This window comes from Ambystoma mexicanum, chromosome 5p (assembly GCF_040938575.1).
Source record: "Ambystoma mexicanum isolate Mex_15411 chromosome 5p, UKY_AmexF1_1, whole genome shotgun sequence".
Classification (NCBI taxonomy): domain Eukaryota; kingdom Metazoa; phylum Chordata; class Amphibia; order Caudata; family Ambystomatidae; genus Ambystoma; species Ambystoma mexicanum.
In genome coordinates this window covers 421,322,104-421,345,171 of record NC_090930.1, presented here as the reverse complement: position 1 = coordinate 421,345,171, position 23,068 = coordinate 421,322,104, and the positions used below count along the sequence as shown (strand labels likewise).

Here is a 23,068-nt window from a genome sequence, read left to right as displayed (position 1 = left end):
GAAACATACCAGACCAACTTTCCCCGGCTATTTAAAGAACTGGAGGGAGACCTGAGACGTTGGACGACCCAGGAGATCTCCTTAATGGGGTGAATAACAGCCTGCAAAATGAACCTTCTCCCGAGGTTTCTCTATGCCTGCTCCTCCCTCCCAGTGGCAATCCCCGCACCAACCCTTCGAGACCTACAGAAGAAAATGGTGAAGTTCATATGGAGGGGTAAAAAACTCTACTGGGTGCCTCCAAAATGGGAGGGCTTGGAGTCCCGGACTTGCAGGCCTACAGAGTGGCGGCCCAATTGGCACACGTTCACGCATGGCAAACACTCACAAACCGCCCCAGATGGGTATAACTGGAACAGTCACGGCTGCCCCTAGCCCTGCGATTCCTGCCATGCAACCCGGCCCCCCTCAGGACACATTGGGGAGACCTCCTTCGGGCAACCAACCACACCCTGAGTACCTGGGACTGGGCACTAAAACGGAAGGGCGTCCCGAGAGGCCTGAACCCGCAATCGCCGATTTTCCACAACCCAGCTTTTTCACCCAGATCAAACCCACGCAATTTTCAACGCTGGATAGAGGGAGGCCTGGAGACCCTAGAGCAGATGTACGAGGGAAACGCGCCATGCACGTTCAAACGATGCAAGGAGAAGTTCCAACTTCAGGAAAAGGACAGATTTACCTACATACAACTGCGCCATTGGTGCTCACAGCCCCAAATCCTACAAGCAGCAACGCGCGTCCCGACTTCACTGGAACTATCGCTCAAGGACCCCCCATCTCGAGGTAGGATATCTACCTTTTACAGACGCTTTTTGGGCGATTTCCTGGTCGAGAGAACCCGCTGCATGGCCCAGTGGGAGGCCGATCTGGGGCACCCGATAGAAGACCAAACATGGGTGGACATTTGGACCCGAGCACACTCCTCATCCTCCTGTGTCACCAATAGGGAATGTGCATATAAAATCATGCTGAGGTGGTACTACCCCCCCCTTAGGCTCCATCACATGAATCCCAAGGTGGACCCCTCCTGCTGGAGAGGATGTGGCCACCCAGGCTCCTTTTTGCACATGTGGTGGACATGCCCGAAAATCCAGGGATTTTGGAGACAATGCCTGGGGACAATTACACAAATCACGTGGGCAACGGTTCCACTAGAGCCGGGCCCCGTCCTGCTGGGGTTCCCAGTCCCGGCGATCTACCCACGCTTCGGGAATAAGGCGAAACTGTTGACCCAACGCCTTCTAGCCGGAAATCGGTGCTGGCCCGCTACTGGAAGTCCCCGGACGGCCCCTGTTTAGCTCATTGGTGGACAAAACTATGGGACATACTGATAGCTTAAAAGGTGACAGCCGAAAAGGCCGGGGTCCTTCACCGGTTCCAGAACATTTGGGGCCCGGTACTGGAATATGACCAGCGGTTTCCCGCCCTGACCTATAAGCCTATCAATGCCCGATGGTCCCTGCGAATCTGGGAGGAACCCAAAGGGGACACATAAACTATGGGGCCACAGAGAGGAGGGCACGGAGAGTGAAGGTCTTTGCAGGGGAATGGAGGGAGGGGGGGGACGGGCCCGAGGGGAAGGGGCTGGGGGTTAACACGTCTTTGCTACTATTTACAATGTATGCTTGTCAAACTGCCTTGACTTAAAATAAATATTTTTTTTTAAAAAAGAAGCAATGTAAGTAGCTTTAAGAACCTTGCGATAAAAGCTTTGCTTAATCCAGCAACTTTGTTGTGCATTAAGCAGAAGCCCTTCAATATCCCTCTGGATTACACATTTGCAGACAAAAAGTTTTCTATGCAAGAATACGTGGCTGTTCTCGTTCGCAGGAAGTTCTCCCGAGATTACAACATCATTCACTATATAACGGCTTGTTCTCAAATGGATTGTAACCGCAAACTAATCAAGGATACGGTGTGGGGACACACTTTCTAGAGGTTGACACAGGTGAGGTTGAGTGCAGGTGGGTTTCACTAGAGGTTGGGGACACGGCTTCTATCTCCAAGCTCGTTGCCAGCTTCACGACAGTGGTATCACAACAGACATCTTATGCAGTTGTAGATGAAAGGGTCAAGTGCAATTGATTTGAATGCAATAGTTTCGAGTCAACAGGACCGGAAAAAAAAGGTTGAATGTTTTTTTTTGGGGGGGTCCCATCTTTTTGGTGTAAAAAACACTTTTTTTTCCGTATACGGAAGCCAAAAAATAAAAATACATTTTAAAAAAGGCATTCAACCTTTTTTTCCGGTCCTTTTGACTCGAAACTATTGTAATTCGAATCAATGTATTCGACCCTTTGACTGGACACCATCTTATACCTGTGTTATGTAAAAATATTGAGCGTTGAAAGGGGCACACTTGTAGCAGCCGCGTTTGGTAGTAGTGCTTCTGTCTCTGGGGCCACATCTGCGACAAATACAGAAATGACTAGAGATACATTTTACACACTTAACCATCCCTAAACAAAAGCATTTCAAAATGGTGGAACTATTCGAATCACAGCAGTGCCTAGAGGTGGGACACATCCATCGGGGGCGGGGGATGCATATTTTTATTGTTACTATTTGTACATCTTTATATCTTTCCATCAATGTATTGCTATTGACCCAAAACTTCCAGGGGGGGTCTCCAAGCACCTCAATTATGGTCTTTTATGTTATACATGTGCCACTACCCGTGTGGTATGTACTATCAAATGTGTCTGAGGTAAAATGTATACAGGCAGTACAATATGATCTTTGAAGGTAAGAATCTCAGACCATAACTTTGCCCTTTTTTTTCGAAAAACGATACTATGTTGATTAGCCGTGCATTTGCTATTTAACATTCAAATATAAACGAAAGCTAAAATACCCGGGCATTGATTTTGTGTCAAAACCCAGACAAAGGGTTCACAGGGCACTACTATTGAGATTAATGCAGAAGCAAGATGGATTATCTTCTACTTCGGCTGAATATACCTTGATATTTCCATTGTGGACTGCTGATTCATTTATCAGTACTCTACATGTATGCATGTGCTTATTAGACGTTTACCTTTTACAACAATTAATTAATTGCTTTATCATATATATGCTGAGCATATGTGTCGATGTACCCTTTCTCTACAGGTTTGATGCCATAACTTTGCTGCAAAGTTACATTCTTCAAAGTGAGGCCTTCCTGTCCCATGTTGGGTCCTTGGGCTGTGGTACGACCGTAGATGCCAGCAGCAAGAGACGCCATCCTTCCCTACAGAGTGAGACTCCTCACCGCCAGCCATGGTTCACTGTATCCATGATATTGGAAGAGGCCTAGGTAAAAGGCCCAGAAGATATAATGACTGATTCAACCGAAAAAGGCTCAACAATGTGGATTGGTCTTGGTGGAAAGTGCAATAAAAAGGATTTGATGAAAAGCAATCTCTTTAAAATCCCTCACTGCACCAAAAATGACAATACAGTTGAGTTGAAGCCTCAGAGATGACTCCTCAGCGTGAACATGGCAGCTATGCATCTTCAAGCCAGTCCTCTATCTGCAAACACCTGCATGCTTGTTTCAGGCACAGTTCAATTCTTTCTTAATGACAAACGACACGTCAAACCTCGTCAAATAGAGCGATAGTGACCCAGAAGGACCCTGCAAACTACTGTCTTACAAACACAATGTATCAAACCATATTCTGCACCAAGTCCAGGTATAGTTTATGCCGTCAACCATAATATTGATATGTGATGACCTTAAGACCAGAGAGGATGCAAAGGAGCCGTTCCTGTTCGCCTTCACTTTACTCAATATATTCACAGCACTGGAGACTCTTAGCAACATGATCCTAATTAAAAGGCTGAAAGAAACTGGTATGCGCAAAACAGCACCATGCTGGGTACTGCAATTTATTGCCCAGAGGAGATACAACCTTTCTGCTTCTCACCCCTCCTATTTTCAGCGTTCATGAAACTCATCAGGGAACACATCCTCACATTCTACAACTACGCAGACAACCCTTAAATTATATTCAAACTCCACTTAGACAACTCCAAACCTCACCTGAGCAACACCACGTGTTTCACACAGGTGGACTCTTGGGTGACCAAGAACAGACTGAAACTCAATCAAAACAAAAACAAAGCACTGATGTGCTACACCACAGCAATAAACATTGCAACGATTCAATGTCCAGGAGAGATGGGAACCTGCGCACAGGTGACTAAAGTGGTTAAGAACCTTGTCATTCTTTTGAATATACCACTAGCACTGGACACACAAATCTAATAACTGACTAGGGAATGCATATTCTGCCATGAGAACCATAAGTAGAATCATGCCTCTTACACAGAAAGTTCACAGACATTTCCCTTGTTCTGTCAACATTGGACTTCACCAACGGCATCTAGATTAGACTTGAAGAATATCGAGAAGGACACAGAGAATACACAACGCTGTGGCCAGACTACTGATGCTGGTAGACAAGAGGGCATAGATGACACCAGCAATTCACGCTCTACACCGCATGTTAGTCAAGCACACTCTGCATCTCCCAGCGGACCTCACACGATAGGGGCCGGAATTGCTGTAAACAGTAAATCCAACCGCAGAAACCTAGACGATGCTACGGTCTAACAATGCTGCCGTCCATATAGTGCACTATTTCCAAAAGAAACATGAGGAAGGAGAAACCTCATCTTTAATTGTGATAGGCAAACTGTGGAACTGTTCCCCATAAAAGCTTAAAACATGACATTTTGCAAGTAACCAAGAAAACCAGATATTATACAGATTCCACCCAAATATGGCAATTGATGACACCACCAAACCTATCAACCAACACAAAGCAACATCCAGGAACCAACACCAGCCAACATCCCAGACCACCCATTCAACCAAAGCAAGCAAAACATGCAAGCTAGTTTCACTGGTAAAAGCTGCAATTTAAAACAGCTTTCGCCAAACCCATCCTACAGACCAAGAGGGAAGGCGAACTCAATTGACTCAGGAAACGACCATCCTATATTTAATGTGGCTGTGCCATATGTCAGCTTCAGATTTCTGATGACCTATTTCCTATTTCCAAGACTTGCACATGCAGATCTGCCGATGAGTGGCAAAATCTACAAGGTAGTGTCAACTGAACATGAGCCAAGCACAATAGGAAGTTCTCGGGGGGTGGCAAATGTATGTGCCCTCCTTGAATCTCGGAATACTTCTTTTTTCATGGTGCCCGAGGGGCGTGTGAATTGGGCACCTTGCATTTAGCCAGCACACCTACATGCTTTCTCTTAACATCAGACTTAAAGCGGCTCATCTGATCATTTCCAGAAAAGTTTATACTGTGCTAGTTTTGTTTTTAAATCAGTCAACACTAAAGTTGTGATATTTATTATTGGGTTTACGGAAAATAGGGAATGGGAACTTTGGTTGCAGTAGATATACGTGGGGAGTGGGAAAACGTGATAATAAATATAGGGGGTAGTTGGGGTGGAGGGGCAGCAAAATTGAATAAAAGAAAAAATCGCTGAATTCGAATTTCATGAAAAATACTCCACTAAGTCACCTTGAACCCAGAAGATATTATGCTGAGATGGCCCAATGCACTCTCTTTCCAACACCCATACATTTGGTTAGTCACAAACTGACATATGTAATACAAACCTAACTTGACATTTCTTTCACTATATGAATGTAATATCCAGCATGGTTTTCTTTTACTGTCTGAAAGAAATGTTTAACATGTTTTTATGACCTATTTCACTCTGCTAGCGCCACTTGATAAACAAGTCTATGGGACTTTGAAAGTTAATGCATTGCAATATCTCAGCATCAGACCAACACAAGGTTGGGGTGGAAGGCAGGTAGGGTCTAGAGAGAACACAAGTTGCAAGGGTCTGTGTGGGTGATGAAGCCCGACTGTTTGGTGCTTTCTAATTGATGTTTGGATAGGCAAAAAGAATAGGGGTCGGGGTCGAGAAGGATATTTATGTTTATGCTGCCACTCCTGTGGTGCCCCAAAAAGCATACTCCCCTAATTATGCAAACCATTGCCTGGTTCCATTCCTCAAATCGCACAATTCTTAGCTACTTCTAGCCCCACACTGACCCTGGTCCCAGGTGCCGCCATAACTAGGCCATGTTATTTCATTTTCAGGACTTGCAGATTTCTCTACCTTGATTCCAAAATGGCGACTATCCGTTCTGAGGTTCAACGTTTTCTCTCTGCTAATTTAAGGCATTGTGCCTTTGATTTCTGGCACTCCCCTACTTCACCACTGTGACTGCTAGGATTTGTTGTGACGCGTGGAGCATGAGCTATATGGTTTCCAATGCTGCAAAAGATCAGGTTTCAGGGGTCACATAAGTTGTAGTCGGGAAAATCAAAGACAAGGGATTAGTAGAGGGTGAATATGTGTTTCTCTTTATTTTGTTTTCACCATCTCTAATTGCCCGATTCAGGGAGCTGCAGGTGGAGAGGTGAAGATGGGCCGCTAGACTTGCTGTTCTATGCATTTTCAGTGGCTCATTCTCGAGATTCTTTAGCTTCATTTTTTAGCTTTGTTTAGTCATTAGCAGCAGCAGCTTGTGAATTTCTTTCACTGGAGGGGTGTAAATATTTACCAAGAAAGTGCACAAGCGACAAAGCGTCGCGAGGGACCTGCAAACATGCAAGGGGGATTCAAGCCCCCGCCACTCCGCAGAAATATTTTAAAATAATGATTTATAATTGTGCATTTTGCAGCACACATTTTGTGAACATGTGGCTTAGAATCCATGCAATTTACTATAGGTTATGTAGGGTAAAAAAAAAAAACGCTAGGCCACCAACAGTACACAGGAGTATTCTCCAAAGCTCTTTTCATGGTGTCTGGGCCCACAGTACATGCCAGCACTGTCACACATCTCATGATTCCTCTGCCCACAATATATGCCAGTATTTTACCACCATAAGAAGAAATGTAAATGTTGGCTGTGCCAATATGTACAAGTATTGCCACTATAAAATAACTCATGTTGGCTGTCCTAAATAGTGGTAGTATTTGCCACTGTAAGAACACTCTTGCTGGCAGTACCAGCAATGCCATAATTTGCACTGTATGAACATTCATGCTGGCTCTGCCCAGGAAGGCCGGTATTTGCCACTGTAAGAACACTAATGCTGGCTGTGCCCACTAATGCCAGTATTTGCCACTGTAGGTACACTTGTGGTGGCTATGAGTAGCAATGCCAGTGTTTGCCACTGTGAGAACACTTGAGCTGGCTGTGCTCAGTGATGCAAATATTTTTCATTATTTGAACACTCATGACGGCTGTTCCCAGTAAGTCCAGCATTTGCCACGGTAAGACAACATTTGCTGGCTGTGCAAACGAAAGCTAGTATTTATCAAGTTAAGAACATTTGCACTGGCTGGTACAGCTAGAATGTGTCACAGTTATAGCAGTGATGCTGGCGGCCCCGGTAAGATCAGTATTTGCCACTCTAAGAACACTTGTACTGGTTGCAACTAGTGCAGGTAGTATTTGCCAGACTAATAACGCCTATGCTGTCTCTGCTTAGCGAGGCAAATATTTTCCACTTTGACAATGCGTTTCCTGGTTGTTCCCAGTAAGGACAATAGTTGCTACTGTGGGAATGCTCCTGTTGGCTGTGCCCAGAAATATGGGTATTTGCCAATGTAAGAATACTCCTTTTTGCTGTGCTCAGTAATTACAGTATTTGCCCCAGTAAGAATACTTGTACTGGCTGTGCCCAGAGAACTAATTAATTTGGTAGAGGGAAAAAGTTGTGGTCACCCTAGAGAGTTCTTGGAGACTTTTGTTTTGACCCCACTTTATACAACATTCCCTAGAACAAGCAATTGTAACTCAACACAAGTTTAATTCAATGTGGAGTGCCCACAGATGTCATCATCAGCCTGCCAAAAATCAATCAACATTTTCTCACCTACATGAAATGCATATTTATAGATTAGGGGCACAGGGATGGGTGCATCTTTTGCATCCACCTTGGCCAATATTTTCACAACCACAATTCGAGGACAATACCATTTACCCAAAACATCCCTTTTTCAACAACTCACATTGTTGGAAAGGGTATAAAGATGATATCATCATGATCTGGTGAATATTTAAAGAAAGAATCAAACAATTCATCTTGTGCTTTAATTCCTTATGATAAATCAGAATACAACATTCAGTCTCATCAACCAACTCATCAATAGAGGTCATCCTCCATAATTAGTAACAACGGAGTCCCAAAGAGCTTTGTATGCATATAGAGTAAACATACCAATTCCCAAGACTACAGGACCCAGAAAAGATACCATTGCCTGCATCACCACATTGTGTAGACACACACCCAAGATAAAAAAAAGAAACATCCTGAAGCATTGGCACCTTCTTGAAACAGTGAAGGCTAACATCCCCAGGTTTCGGGTGTGGCTTCCTTGTAATGGTATGTCCCAGGCATCACAATGATTTCATGAGGATTTTTGTATGCCGTCTTGAGTTCAGAATAATTGCTTTTGCTGTTTATAAATGTGGGAAACTCTTGGTCTGGGCACTCACGGATGTAGGCTGTTATAGCTGTACAGTATAGGCTCCGAAAGCAATTATCTGCAAAGCTGACCACATTGCTTTATGATATAATTGTTCTTTATAATTATTTGGTGCCTTCCACAAAGGCCTTGGTCATTAGATCAGTGGACACAGATAAGAGAGCCTTCAGCATGATGCACCTAATTACCTGCAACACTAAGACCAATTCAGTTTCCAGGTTGCAGTCAGCCTTCCACCATATCCCAAAGCAGTGCCACCACATCACAAAGCAGTGTGTGCTAAAGTGCCTTCTGAGGTGCGAGGAGGTGGTCCTCCATTAAAATAAAGAGGTTGATTTAGTGTGGCCTCCTTTTCTGTCCAGTTTGCCCCCGTCCCATCATAGATGGGTTGGTGGGGTATACTGAGTAGGAGGCAGGCATATACCCCACTCTCTCTTTATCCTCTAGCTAGGTACCCCTCATCTCAAATGAAATTCTTTCCAGCGATACCTGGTTGAAAGTCAGATACACTAACAGTTAGCATGTCTAGGTAGTCAAGCTTGACACATGTTTACTTTACCTGTTGAAGTACAAGAGCCCTAGTTGGTTTTGAGGTTTAAATAGGGATATGTTCTGGGCCGCCAGTCTTGAAAGAAAATGTTCTTCTGCAGTGGTGATGGAAAAATCTAGATTTTCATTAAACTCTAGGATGGTGACATTTCTTGCATTCCCGAATTAGAGTGTTGGAGGTGTATGCCGCAACAGGCAGATGGTAAGTTTCATTACCACATTCAACTTTTGACACTAGATGGGCGGATGTGTCGGGGGACTCCTCTTTGATATTGTATTGTAATATTTGGATTGCCTTGTAGCTTAAACCACCTAAATATAACTCGGTCCTTGAGAGGCCAGAACTTATTATTATATTAAGGAGTTTTACCAAGCGATGAAAATTCTATGTTACGGTTAGTTTACCATCATTACGTTCTTCGCTGCGAGAGAGTGTTGAAATTGAACAGGCATACACATATGACATTGATCTGCAAGCAATTAATGCAATTTCGATTTTCTATAGAAAATGTGTCTACCGAACATAAAGGATACAGCTTAAATTGTTATTAAAATAAAAATGGCTACTTACATGTCTACACAACATTGAGGCTTCACTGCACCCGCAGCATCCACAACAGCATACTTATTTGGAGCAGTACAAAGAACTGTAAAAAAAGTGAACAGCACTGTTTAATGATACACAAAACATATATTGCGATCATATAATGCCCCACTAAGGGTTAACATAATTATATGCCAGGTCATGTGACTCAGAGGCAGGGATGTCATTTGGGGGCCACCGGGGTTGCAGCTGCACTGGAGCCCCGCCACCTCAGGTCAGAGGGGGCCCCAGCCCAGTCCTCCGCCATCAGGGTGCAGGCTGGGCCAGCTCTTCCAGCGTGAGAAGGAAGCGCTCAGTAGGGGTTGGAGCGGACTGTGACATGTGGTAAGTGTCACATGCCATGTTCAGCTTCAGCCCCTTCTCCTCTGGCCTCCTTGAGACTCATATACAGGAACCAGGAAGCTCTCCTAGCTTCCTGGTTCCTGTTTGTGAGCAGCACGGAAGAGCCGAGGGTGGCCTGGAGTGGCAGACCATAGCTGCAAGAACAGGTAAGAATGCTTTTTTAAAACAAAAAATGGGATGTGTATTTTGCATGTGTGAAGTACGTGTCAGATGTATGTCTGTGCTATGGGTCAGTGAGTGGTGGGTGAATGAGAAGAAATGTGACAGTGTGTGTGCTTGAATTGTCTGGGTGTGTGATTGTCTGTGTGGAGAAAGCAGTGAGAGTGGACGCGAGAGAAGGTGTATGGGTCAGTCAGTGGTGGGTGAATGAGTAGGAATGTAATAGTGTGTATTTGAATATTCTGGGTGGGTGAATTCCTGTGTGGAGAATGCAGTGCAAGCGGACGTGAGAGGTTTATGGGTGAGTGAATGGTGGGTGAATGGGTATGAATGTGATTGTGTGTCTGAATGTTCTGGGTGGGTTCATGCCTGTGTGAATGAATGTGAGGGGAGATGTATGGGCGGGTGAAATGGGATGCCTGCGTGTATGTGTGTGTGTGTGTAAGGCCCTGGGAGAATCACTAGAGCATTTTGGACACATCTTTTATTTACTTTGCATGTTTTACTGGTATTTTCGGCTAAAACCAAGTTCATGTGTGTCATTACCCGGTTAGACTGGTATTTTGGTGCAACCAGTGTAGCCATTGCTTACTGTGGCATGACATTTATTACTCAGCATCTTTGATAAAACACGCTTGATAAGTAGTATTACCACGCTAGACTGACGTTTTTGGTGTAGCAGTCTGTATATTTTTTACTGCAGCATGACTTTTTATTTGAAAATTGAAATTGTATTGGAATTTTTCAAACATCACTGTTTCCTTTCTGATAAACAGAACTCGTATGAATTCCCCCCGCCCACGCATGTATTGTCAACATTTGCCATTACTTCTTGGTCGGTCACAACTAATAGTAGCTTCTATTACCCCCCTTATTTTCCCAGGCTAGGTTATCGACCATATTTGCTGAAGAAAGGCAACCCACATCCCTTCAATGTCTGTCATTGTTTCGTCCAGGAGGTGTATCAAATACTCCATATCATAAATGCCCTTTGCTTTCTGCACCCACTCCCTTTCTTTGGGCACAGTCCTTCTTTTCCAGTGTTGTGCTACTTAACCTCTCGTCGCAACCGACAGGGTTCGGATCATATGTGTCTCTTGCCCCCTCTCTTCCTCCCTCTCCCTCACCACAAACAATAACAGACATGGTTCCATAGGCCTATTCACCCCATCGAGGTCCTCAGCATTCTCAACACATCTTCCCAAAACCCCTGAATACAGGGGGCTGTCGCACCACATATGGTAATAGTCGACATTTTGCCCATCTACTTCGCCAACAGTATGAGTCCACCCCGCGTACATAATGCCACCTATGTATAAATTTGAATGCCTGCATTCGATATTGTAAGGACCGTGTGGATGCCTTTACCCACAATATATTACACCCCATAGTTGGTCTGTTAAGTCGATCCCCAGGTCCTTTGCCCATATTTCCAGTGCTGTTTTTATGCCCCGCGGTTCTCCACTTATCAACTCATCGGTATATCCGCCCCTTTGTGTCTCTGGCCTATAGGAGCACCTTTTCAAATAGGGTGATCTCCCTTCATAGGTTCACTCCCCAGCACAGCTTCAGCAGCACCCCCTTCAATTGCAAATACCTGAAGGGCGACAGGTCCTTTATCTCCAGGCATTCCTCCAAACGCAGCAAGGACATAAACTTGCCTTCCTCCCATAACTGCCCCGCCCTCGACAGTCCTGCTTCATACAATGACTGGAACTGCTGAGGCACTGTGATGACATTCCGTAGCGCCAGTGCCCAGATGCAGCTTAGGGGAGAGGCCATGACGACAACCAGCGGGTAGGTCCCCCCTCCGCAAGATGGACCAGAACACTGCCTGTACCGGGTGTTTCAGTACTCACCTTGGTATCTCCCTCTACGGGACCCACATCCATTCCCCCAGTGGCAACGGGTCCAGGACTGCGTTATCCAGGTGCACCAATTGTTTTTTTGTGTCCGGGTCTAAGTGGTTGTCAGCTGGGCCGCCTTATAGTATGCCCCTAGGTCCGGGAGACCCACCCCCCCCTCCTCCTTTGACATGATATAATCTGGACTGGGACTACCGTTGGGATAATTTGAAACAAGAACGTTAGCAAAGGGAGGATTGTCATCGTTTTACAATAGCGGGAGATAGTTCTTCTCGAAAAGGTCTTCGGCTCTCTTTTTTATCTTCACCCTCCGGTATCGGAAGTCCTCCTGTTGCCTCACCGTCCCCCATTTACCCATCCATCCCTTGTCCTCTCGACTCCAAGTCCCTGTTAAAAACATCACTGATTTATCTAAGTTCACCTTGAATCCTGATAGGTTTCCGTACTCCCTCAACCCTTGTAGCAAGGCTGGTACTGATGTTCTCGGCTCTGTAAGGTACAGTAGCGTATTGTCAGAGAATAAGCTTACCTTATACTCCTGGCCCCCTATCATTACTCCATTAACCTCCTTATCGCCTCTCAGCTCTATTATTGCCCACGGCTCCATCAGCAGGACGTATAATAACGGTGATAGCAGCCACCCCGGCCGTGTCCCTCTGCTCAGTTCTACTCTCCTGGACGTCTCGCCATTCACCACCACCCGTGCCTTCGGGGTTGAGTACAGGCTGAGATCCACCCCATCCAACACCCCCCATTCCTATCTTTCCTAGCACCTCCTTCATGAAGACCCAGTTGACCCTGTCAAAAGTCTTCTCAGCATCGAGGGAAAGGAGCAGCCCCCCCCTCCGTACCTCTGGATCGTTTAGAATATGTAAGGTTTTCCTCATGTTGTCGGCCCCCTGCCTGTCTCAGACAAATCCGGTTTGGTCAGGGCGCAACAGGTGGGGAAGGTATACCTCCAAACTGGACGCTAAGATCTTCGTGAATATTTTCACATCCACATTTAACAACGATATGGGCCTGTACGAGGCACAGCTCCCCTGGTCTTTAGACTGTTTGGGTATTGGTTACTGACATAAGAGCTTCCAGAAACGTGGGGGGATATCTTCCACTCTTCCGATAGAGTTAAAGACCTTTGCCAGAGGACCCGTCACAAGCTCCTGAAATTGCTTGTAGAACCCCACCATGAACCCATCCTCTCCGGCGCCGTCCCTGGTTTCAGATCATTTATTATCCACAAGGCCTCCTCTTCTGTTATGTCAGCCTGCAGCATCATCCTCTCCCCCTCTGTCAACCTAGGGATGGCCACCTTCCTAAGGTATTTTTCCACCTCGTGCATACCTGGCCCCTACAGTTGGGAGTACAGGTGCTTGTAAAAGTCAGTGAAGCGATCTGGGATGCTTCCTGTGGGGCCAATCACTTCCCCCTGCTCGTCCTTCAGACAGCGGACCCTCATCTCCACCATGCACTCCCTGATCCTATTGGCCAGCAGTGCCCCCCTCTCATAGAACCGCTGTTTGGTGAAACGCATCTTCTTTACCACCTCCCCTATCAGAAGTGAATGTAATTCCTGCCTTTTGTCCCGCATCGCCCCCAGCAACTTCCCTCTGTCCTGTTCCGGGCCCGGTTAATTTTTCCCGCATCCCCCTCAATTCTTCCCTGATCTTTCCTTCTATCAATCTTCTCTCCCTCTTCTTGCATGCCCCTTCCGCGATCAGTAGACCTCGTACCTTTGCCTTTGGCGCCTCCCATACCATCTTCCCGTGTACCTCGCCTGCATCGTTAAGTTCGAAGTAATGTTTAACCTCGGTTTTCAGGATGTCCCAGAATACTGGGTGACACAGGAGCCCATCGTTACACCTCCAACGCGGGGCACCCCTCCTACCCTTTTCTATCCACCATTATGCTGTGACCATCTTGTGATTTGACTGCATCACGGTTTCCACCTGTGGCCCCGCTATCATGGCCTCCTGTTCCCTATGGAGAAGAGGTCTATTCTGGTGTACGTCTGATGTGGGGGCAAAAAAAAGGTGTATCTGCCTGCCTTCGGGAACTCAGCCCTCCATACGTTCCCAATTTCCACTACATATCAGTCTTTGTTCTGCCCAAGGGCAGTCCAGCACTGAAATACTAGGCAATTCTCTTTTGAACAAGAGTACCAACAGCAACCCCAGATACGTGTTTCGGCATGGTTGGGCATCGACTGATATGTAGTGGAAATGTCTCTTCTGTGAAAGGATGATGAGCTAAAAAATCTGGTTGGGACTCTAACCCGGGATACAGGCCAGTAGAGAGACATTCCCAGGAACCCCCTTGTTTGTGCATATTACGTTGCTTTGGGTTTTCACCCTAAATTACTAGGGTATTCAGACGTGGATCCCTTGATCACTGTTCTTAGAGAGGCACAGCTCCACCTCACTGACGAGGCCCAACCAGGCTGAAACACGTGTCTGGGGTTGCTCTTGGTACTCTTGTCCAGAAAAGAATTGCATGGCATTTTGGTGCTGGAATGCCCTTGAGCAGGACAAAGGCTGATATGTAGCGGACATTTCTCTTCTGTGAAAGGATGGTGAGCAAAAGACTCTGGTTGAGACTCTAACCCGGGATATAGGCTGGTAGAGAGACACTCCCAGGACCCCCCTTGTTTGTGCACCCTGCATTTTATGCCTTCCATACTCTGTCATCGGGCCACCGAGTTTTCGTCCCCCAGCTGTCCCTTCCTCTGCTTCTCCACCCTTGCCTTTCCGATTGGGATCTCATAAGCTCCTCTGTGGCGCGTTTAATGTCCTACTCTCTTACTAGGTGGAGTCTCTCTCCTTCTCATTCAAATATCAATAAGAATGGGTAACCCCACCAGTATCTCACCCCCTTCTTCTGAAGCCACCTAGTCAGAGGGCCACATTTCTTTCATCTCATCAAGGTCTGGGCTGAGAGGTCTTGGTATATAGCCACTGTGGAGCCCTCACATTCGAATGCTCCAATCCAGCTTGCCTTTTCCTTGATGTCAGCCTTGTCCCTGTAATAATCCAGCCTTGCCAGCACTGAGCGGGGACCTCTACAGCCTCCCTCGACACAGTGCACACGATCCAGGGCTACTTGTTCCCCCTCCTTTGTCCCCAAAACAACCATTCCAATGATTTCCTGGATTTACCTTTCGAGCCCCGCCATCGACTCTCCCTCCTTTTCCCTCAGACCAAAAAAACAGAGGTTATTGTGGCTCTCTCCGTTTTCAATATCGTCCACCTTCAGTCCCAACTCTGCTTTTTTCCTTTCAAAATCCCGAAGACGTGCCTCCATCTGGGACTCTAACACTGCTCAGGAGGTTTGGTTCACTTCCACTCCATCCAGTCTTTCTTCCAGTGTCACCACCTTTGCTGTCAGGCCCGCCACCTTAGCTCCAATGTCTGTTCTCGTCCCTCTTATTTCCTCCAGAATCATCTGGATATCATTTTCTATGGACCCTATCTCAGTGGGGCATGACCCATCATTGACCATCTTGTCCGCCATGTTGCCACTGTCACCACTGCTCAGCTACCAGTACTTTGCAAATGTCTGTTACCAGCTCATCTACCAGGTTCAACCCTGCTGCGTTGGTTATCCTCCCTCCATCATTAGTACCTCCACTTGCTGGGCTTTCCATTGGGGATCACCTCGCCTCCCCTCCAGCCCACCCGGGGGGCTTCTCCTCCTTCAGTCCCACTCTGTGCCACATCGGTGTCTGGACAGCGCCCCTCGCCTGTACCACTCCACTGACCACGTTCCGCCACCACTCTCGCAGTCCTGGCGGGCACTGCGTCCACTTCTTTGCCTGTCTCCCCTTTTGTGCTGTGATGTTGCCTGGTGTTGCCTGGGCTCCCCCTGACTGGGCTAGTCCGCAATCCTCCCCAGAAATTGGGTCCTGGACCTACCGCCGCCTCCCCTCCTCCTCCTTCTCCTCAGTGGGGTGCTCGGCTGAGGGTACTGTCTGCCCCTCGTATCTTTTTTTCCTTTTCCTACTAGTGCTCTGCTAAACTGTCATGGGGTCTCCCGTGGGACCCCCTCTCACTCTCTTCTGAGGGGGGTTTGCTGCACGCCTTCCTTATGCCCTCGGGTTTCCGCCTGCACTGTCTCCTCCAACTGCTCACCTTCTGTGTTGCAGGGCTTGGGATTGCTCCCAATGGTGAGAGGGGAGGCAGAGGAAGCCCTGGCTGACGCTCAATAGCTGGGCGGGTGAAGAGCTGTCCTGTCTCCTCTTCTTCGGCGTCCCTCCAGTGCAGGGAGGAGGATGGCCTCTGCTATGTTGTGTCTCACCCCAGGCCGGCGCCCCAGGGTATGCTGCTCCTGTTCCGATCCCCGCTGTCCCTCACTTCGCTCCGGTGATGCGATCCCGGCCTTTTACCATACGGACCGGCTGCCAGTTTCAGCACCTGGGTCTCCTCTGCTATTTGACTGTGGCGCTTCTCACTTGCTCCACAGGGTTGGTGGCTCCTCCGAACCTCAGGGAACGCACTTGTACGGTTCCCAAGCTATGTGATCCACTGCAACTCCACTTTCTCTCGGGGCAGCGGCCGGAGCTCTACAGTCAGGTCACCATCTTGTCCGCGCCCCCTGGTTGCCGCCCGCATTATAAGAGAGCTGTGATGCGCTGTTGGCAGCTTCAGTTTGGTAACACCGTTCGCTGAGCTTAGATGCATATAAAAAACCTCTCAAAGTGAACATGAGTATGTTCTTATACGGGAGTACTTGTTTTTTATACTGGCATATATTGAAGGGACTGGCATGACAATGCATTGGGAAATGACTTGAATCTATTGTACTTTTTTCATGAGTTACCCTACACCCTTGCAAACTGTACGGTGTTTTACCCAAATATTCACAGAAAGTGTGCTGTGTAACGCACCATTTTGTTTTTCATATAACTTTTTATTAACATTTTCACAACTTTTACACACCTTTATAACCCCCCCGCCATAGTCCGACCTGCGATGGAGAAGATCCTCTTGATGCTGAGTCTTAACCCTTTTAACAAATTCCACCTTGTTCACTCCACCCGGCCTAACAGTCTCATTCTCCTTGGGCACCATTTCTCACATGCCCCTTTCCGGAGAAACTCCATGATCCGTGACCAATCTTCCCGAAAGCCCTGTTGATCTCCTTGCAACGAGTAAGTGGCCCAATCCAGTAGAGCAAAATTCCACACTTTACCTACCCAGAGGCTTTCGGCTGGAGGGTCCTTTGCCTTCTATTTTTGTGCTATTCCCAGTGCCCCCGCCATCATTAAGATTATTTAAACTTTATGCTCTGCTTTAGATGGTAAAGTAAGACTCTTGCAGTTGCCGCCCCCCCCCCCGACCCCAAAATGGATAGGCCCCTATTCCCACCTCCCTTCAATTTCAAAGCTTCCATCAGGGAATCTCCTATTAGCATCCAGTATTCCTGGATTAGGGGACATTCTCATCATTAAAAGGTATGTAACCTCTCTGGGGTTAGGTGCCACAGGCACATAAACTTTATCCATATTTCTTGAATTTGTAGGGATCTTGTCAATTTTGAATGTTAGCCCATAGCTGCTCCCAATCCCCTAATTCTATGACTTGACCCTTTAATTCCCCCACATAGCTTTATGTATCTCCTTTCCCCTGGCGTCTAGCCCTGTTTAATTAAAGCGTAAATTGCTCCCACTATATGCTTATCTCCCAAGTCTGATGTTAAATATTTCTCGAAGGGGGTTAGATCTTGCCTCTTTGATTGAGGGTGCGTGACCCAATGTCTTATCTGAAAGTATCAGAACCTCTCTGTGTCCTCCAGCCCAAAGTCTTCCTTACACTGGACGAACGTCTTAATTTCCATACCCCTAAACATATCCTGCACTTTAAGACATCCCCCCTCCCTCCATGCTCCAAAACCACTTTCCCCTCTACCCGGGGTGAATCCTGGACGTTCAAAAATTGGGGTAAATGGTTAAGGGAATGTGCTAATATAGGCCTCTTTTATTGCATTGTCCCAGGAGTCTCCGCGCACCATTAGTATTTCACTAAAATACATTTTCTTGGTCCTATCTACCTTCGGTTTCCACAATACCTCCTCTATGTTATCCCCTATCAGGGCCATATCCATTGCCCTCCAGATTTTTCCCTGGTCATCTTTCAACAAGTCTCTTAGTATACTAAACTGAGCTGCCCTGCAATATGCTGTGAGATATGGTTCCTCCATACCTCCTCTGTTCCTCGGTAGCATCATCACCTTCCTGGCTATGCTTGGTTTTTTGTTATTCCAACTAAATCGACCTGTATGTTTTTGAACTGCCCGGAAGAATCCCTTCGGGACCTAGGTGGGGAGAGTCATGAAGTAATACAGCAGTTGTGGCAGAACCACCATCTTGACCACGTTAATCCTACCCATCCATGTTATTGAAAGGGGGCCCCAATCCACCGGCTTACTTCTAATTGCGTCCAGTAGGGCATATAGTTAGCAGCGTATAACTACTCGACTGTTTTAGTCAATTGTATATCCAAGTAGGTTAAGTATTTCTCAATCCATTTGTATGGAAGGCTGCTCTTAAGCCCTTCTTCAATCTCCCTTTGCGTTGTAAGATTCAGTATTTCTGTTTTTAGGGGATTAGGTTTTAGCCCGGCTACATTCCAGAAGCCTTCCATCTCCTTTTCCATAGTGCTCAAGGAGCCCTCAGGGTCCCCCAGCGTCAACAGCATGTCATCTGCAAAGGCGACAGCCTTGTGGACCCTTCCACTGAAAGTTATCCACTCATTTTGATCGTTTTGCTGCCAGGAAGGGTTCTAAGTAAATAGCACAAAGTAGGGGGGAGAGAGGGCATCCCTGTTTCGTGCCCCTCTGAACCTTTAGAGGCTTCGACAGTTGGCCGTTTATGGCTAGTCTTAACGATAGATTCTGGTAGTTGGCCGTGATCATAGTAACACATTTCTCCCCAAAGCCCATTTGCTGCATCGTCATGAAAAGGAACCGCCTGTCGAAAGCCTTCTCCGCGTTCAACGCTACTAGAAACGTTGGGGTCTTTTTTTATTAACCTTTTCTATAAGGTGAGCTATTTTCCTAGTGTTATCACTTCTTTGTCTACCCTTGACAAATCCCGACTGGTCTGGGCCGATTATGGCTTCGAGCAGTTGGTCAAAGCAATAAGCCAGGACCTTTGTGTATATCTACGAGTCTGTATTGATTAAGGCTATTGGCCTGTACGAGCCGCATAATGTTGGATCTTTGCCTTCCTTAGGAGAAGGACCACTCTCGCCTCCTCCATGGTAGATGTTATTGTTCCCTCCCGCATATCGTTGAATAATGGGACCAGGTACGGGATCAGGGTTCCCCTCTACGTTTTATGAAATTCCGAGCTGAAACCATCCGGGCCCAGGGATTTATTCATGGGGAGAGCCATAATGACTCTCTGCACTTCTTTCGCCGTAATGTCTAGCTCTAATGATTGTTTTTCTTGACTCGTAATTTTGGCCACCTCCCTTGCTTCCAATTAATCTAATTGATCCTGTTTTAGAGGGTTGGCTGAGCTATATACGTCTGCATAGAACCTCGAGAACTCCCGAACTATATCCCTGGTGTCTGTGCTAGTTCCCCCCCTTCCACCCTTACTTTTAGGATCATTTTAGCTTTCTCCTCCCTTCTCAGCATCCTAGCCATCAGTGTATCCCCTTTATTTGCCTTTATGTAATATTTCTGTTTTAAGAATGGCAGTGCCTTCTCCGCAGCTCTTGCCTGTATGATATCCAGCTTGCCCTTTATTGCACTATATTCCTTTCACACAGCTCCACTGGCTCCCACTCCCATCCTAGCCATAACGTCCTTTCATTTACCCTCTAGATTCATTTCCTCTAGTCTTAGCTCCCTATCCCTTTGTACCTTGATCGCCGTGATTCTTCCCCTAATAGTAGCCTTAAAGGCGTCCCATCTCATTTATCCTGAAGTCTCTGCCTCCCCATTGTCCCCAAAGAAATTCTGCATCTCCCCCTCCAATTCCTTCCTCAAAATCTCATCCTTAAACAGATGTCCCGGGTACCTCCAATTCCAGAGACCCAGGGGCCCTGGCCTTCTGGCTATTTGCACCTGTATGGAGCGTTGTCGGATAAAAGAATCGCGCCCACCTCAATGGCCCTTACTCAACCCAAGAGCTTCCTGGAGGTCCACACGTAATCTGTTCTTGAAGAGGAACATTGAACCTGTGAGTAGAACGTGAACCCCTCCTTATACCCTTCTTTCTCCCTCCATATGTCAACTTTCTAACCTCTACGCCTTTTCTACTATTTCCTTGGATGGTTCCCCTGGTTCCCTTTGGTTTTTGTTGATCTGTCTTTTCCTGGATCCCAAGCCATGTTAAAATCCCCTGTTAGTATTATGGGGCCTTTCGTAAATTTCTCCAGCCTGACCAAGATGTTTTGAATAAAGGAGTCCTGACCCTTGTTTTTGGCATAAATCGTCGCCAGAGTAAATCCTTTCCCCCTCCCTTTCAAATGTACTGCTATGAACCTTCCCAGAGTGTCCCTGTCTGTGTCTGTTACTATAAGGTCCAGGTTGAATCGCAATGTTATCAGGACTTCCGCCCTCTTGTTCTTATCCGTGGCCTGAAGAATAATGGGGAATCCTTGGACCCTCAACCGGTCCCTGTCTCACGTCCGTACATGTGTTTCCTGCAATGTAATTATATCTGCCCCTCCCTCTGCATATACTTCTCCAGTTGTTTCCTCTTCACTGGGGAATTCAGGCCCTTTATATTAACGGATATATAACCTAACTGATCGAGCCTCCTCATCTCCCTGGGTTATTCCTTTTTCCTTGTAATCCCTTCCCCCTTTCGGTCGGACCTCCCACCCCCTTGCACAATCCCCCCTTTTTCCACTGCCCTCCCTTTGGCTGGGGGAATTCAACCGGCCTCTAGCCCCTCCCTGAACCTCTCCCTCAGGAATTGAGTCCCCTAAACGCCCCAGCCTGAGCCCCAGCGGGGTCACTCCAACCCATTTTAGATTCCTACCCACCCACCTCTCCTCTCAGGATCTCCTCCTTTTCCCCTGATCACCCTCTCCGGGTGTAATACTTGAATTGATTCCCCTAAACGCCCCAGCCTGAGCCCCAACAGGGTCACTCCAACACATTTTAGATTCCTACCCACCCACCTCTCCCCTCAGGACCTCCTCCTTTTCCCCTGATCGCCCTCTCTGGGTGTAATACTTATTTAGCCCATGTACCTCTACTGCCTTACATAGCAGCTCAGATATTCACTAGTGGACATCTCCTTCGCAGCTACCTCCTCTATCTGGGCCTTTGAATTATGGTTGGTATCCCCCCTTCTTGTTTCTCTTAGGTTTCACCACTGTCGACCATTCGCAACTTTTGCGCTCCCCCATTCTTCCTTAGCCTTCAATGCCCTAGACTCCCGGTCTTGCTCCACTATTCCCAGAAACTTTGCTCCTTCCTCCAGTACTGATGCTGCCTGCCCTGCCACTCAAACACCATGCCGAACGGAAATGTCCATCTGTACCGTATGTCCTTCTGTCTGAGTGCCTGGGTTATCTGGGTCATTTTCATCCTTTTGCTCAACGTTGTCTTGGATAAATCCTGAAACAGTAACAGCTCTGTAGGATATTTATTTGTCTCTCCTTGACTTTTGTAAGATCCGTTTCTTGGTTCTGTAGTCAAGAAGGGCAGTTAAAACATCTCTGGGGCACGCCCCTGGTTCGGATCTGCGGTGTCCGACTCTGTGGATCCTGTCTAGTCTTACTTCAAGCATCTCCTGCAAGTCTGGTAGGTCCTCAAAAATGCCCTTCATCACTGCCTGGAGGTCTTTGTCTGGCACCTCTTCTGGCATATTTTTGACCCGGATATTCATTCGCCTAGATCTATTCTCCAAGTCCTCTGTCTGCAGCTCTAGGTTATGGGTTCCTGCTGCCATTCGTTCTACCCAGGTCTCGATCTTCCTAGAGTCTTTCGTCAGCTCTTAAATAGCTCTCGCGTTTGTCTCCACCCTTTCCTCCATCTTATTCACATCTTGTTTAATTTCTTGAAGTGCGGAGGCCAGGTCTTCCCTCATTATAGACATCTGCTTTTGCACTGTTTCCGTAATTTTATCTCCAAACTCTGTGAAATATTGCTTAAGGAGTGAGTGCATAACTTGTTGATCCGGACCTTCCTTCTCCTGGGATTCCCCCTGATCTCTTTGCTACTGGTCTATTTCTCGGGGGAGAGGTTGTCTCTCTCCCCACATTTCATGAAGGTTGCTTTCCATAAGCTTTCTAGCGCACTTCGGGAGCATGGGTTGATCCTTCCCTCTGGTCTTGGACATTGTCTCTCACAAAAGTCTATCCCTGGGAGATGCTCTCAATCTGATCTCCCTGATCCCCTCTCCTCTTCTCAGGTTCTGTGCAAGTGATACATTTTTGTCTCTGCCTGTTCTTTCCGCTTGCCTGTAAGGGCACGGAGGAGTTTCTGCCTGTGCAGAGGTCCCCACCACTCTACACCAGTTATCCTATTCGGGGGCCTTCACCGACCGAGACCCCCCCCCCGGCTAATCTGGATTGTGGCCCCACTCGTCTCCATCTCTGAGATTAGGAGAGAGAACAACCTCTTCTCTTCTGTCGGTGGTACCAATGCTGCATAACTATCTTGTGTCGCCCCCTAACCCGGGCTGCTGGGATAGGACTTTCCCTCCTGCCAGTCCCACACACGGAATACCGCTTCCTCACGATCTATCGCGGGCCCCTCTGACCCCGGCTGCCGTTGGAGCCAAGTCCTTGCTCTCCTTTAAGTAGGGGTCCCTCCACAGGCCCCCCCTGGGTCCTGGTTCAGTCTCTCCTTCTTCTCCTGAGTGGGCTCTAGCGCCCTCCTCGTCCCATGTGGTTTGGGTTGGGCCCTTTGCTCAGGTTCACCCCCTGTATCTCCCCCAGCCCGGTCCCCACCACCGGTGTTCACCTTCTATGCCGTGTCCAAAGGCCCTCTGTCGCTCCACTCACTGTAGGGGTGGCAACTCCTCCTCTCGCTGCGCTCCGTAACGCTGTCAACTCAAGCA

General features: G+C 47.2%; 1 protein-coding gene across 1 annotated transcript in view; it reads right to left on the bottom strand.

The window, feature by feature from the left end:
• MOSPD1 (motile sperm domain containing 1) overlaps positions 1–23,068 on the bottom strand; it is a 371,546-nt gene that overhangs the window by 164,711 nt on the left and 183,767 nt on the right. Inside the window, exon 3 of the mRNA XM_069612820.1 lies at positions 9,650–9,725. Within this exon, the coding sequence (XP_069468921.1) occupies positions 9,650–9,725 (76 nt within the window). The remainder of the gene's footprint in view (positions 1–9,649; positions 9,726–23,068) is intronic.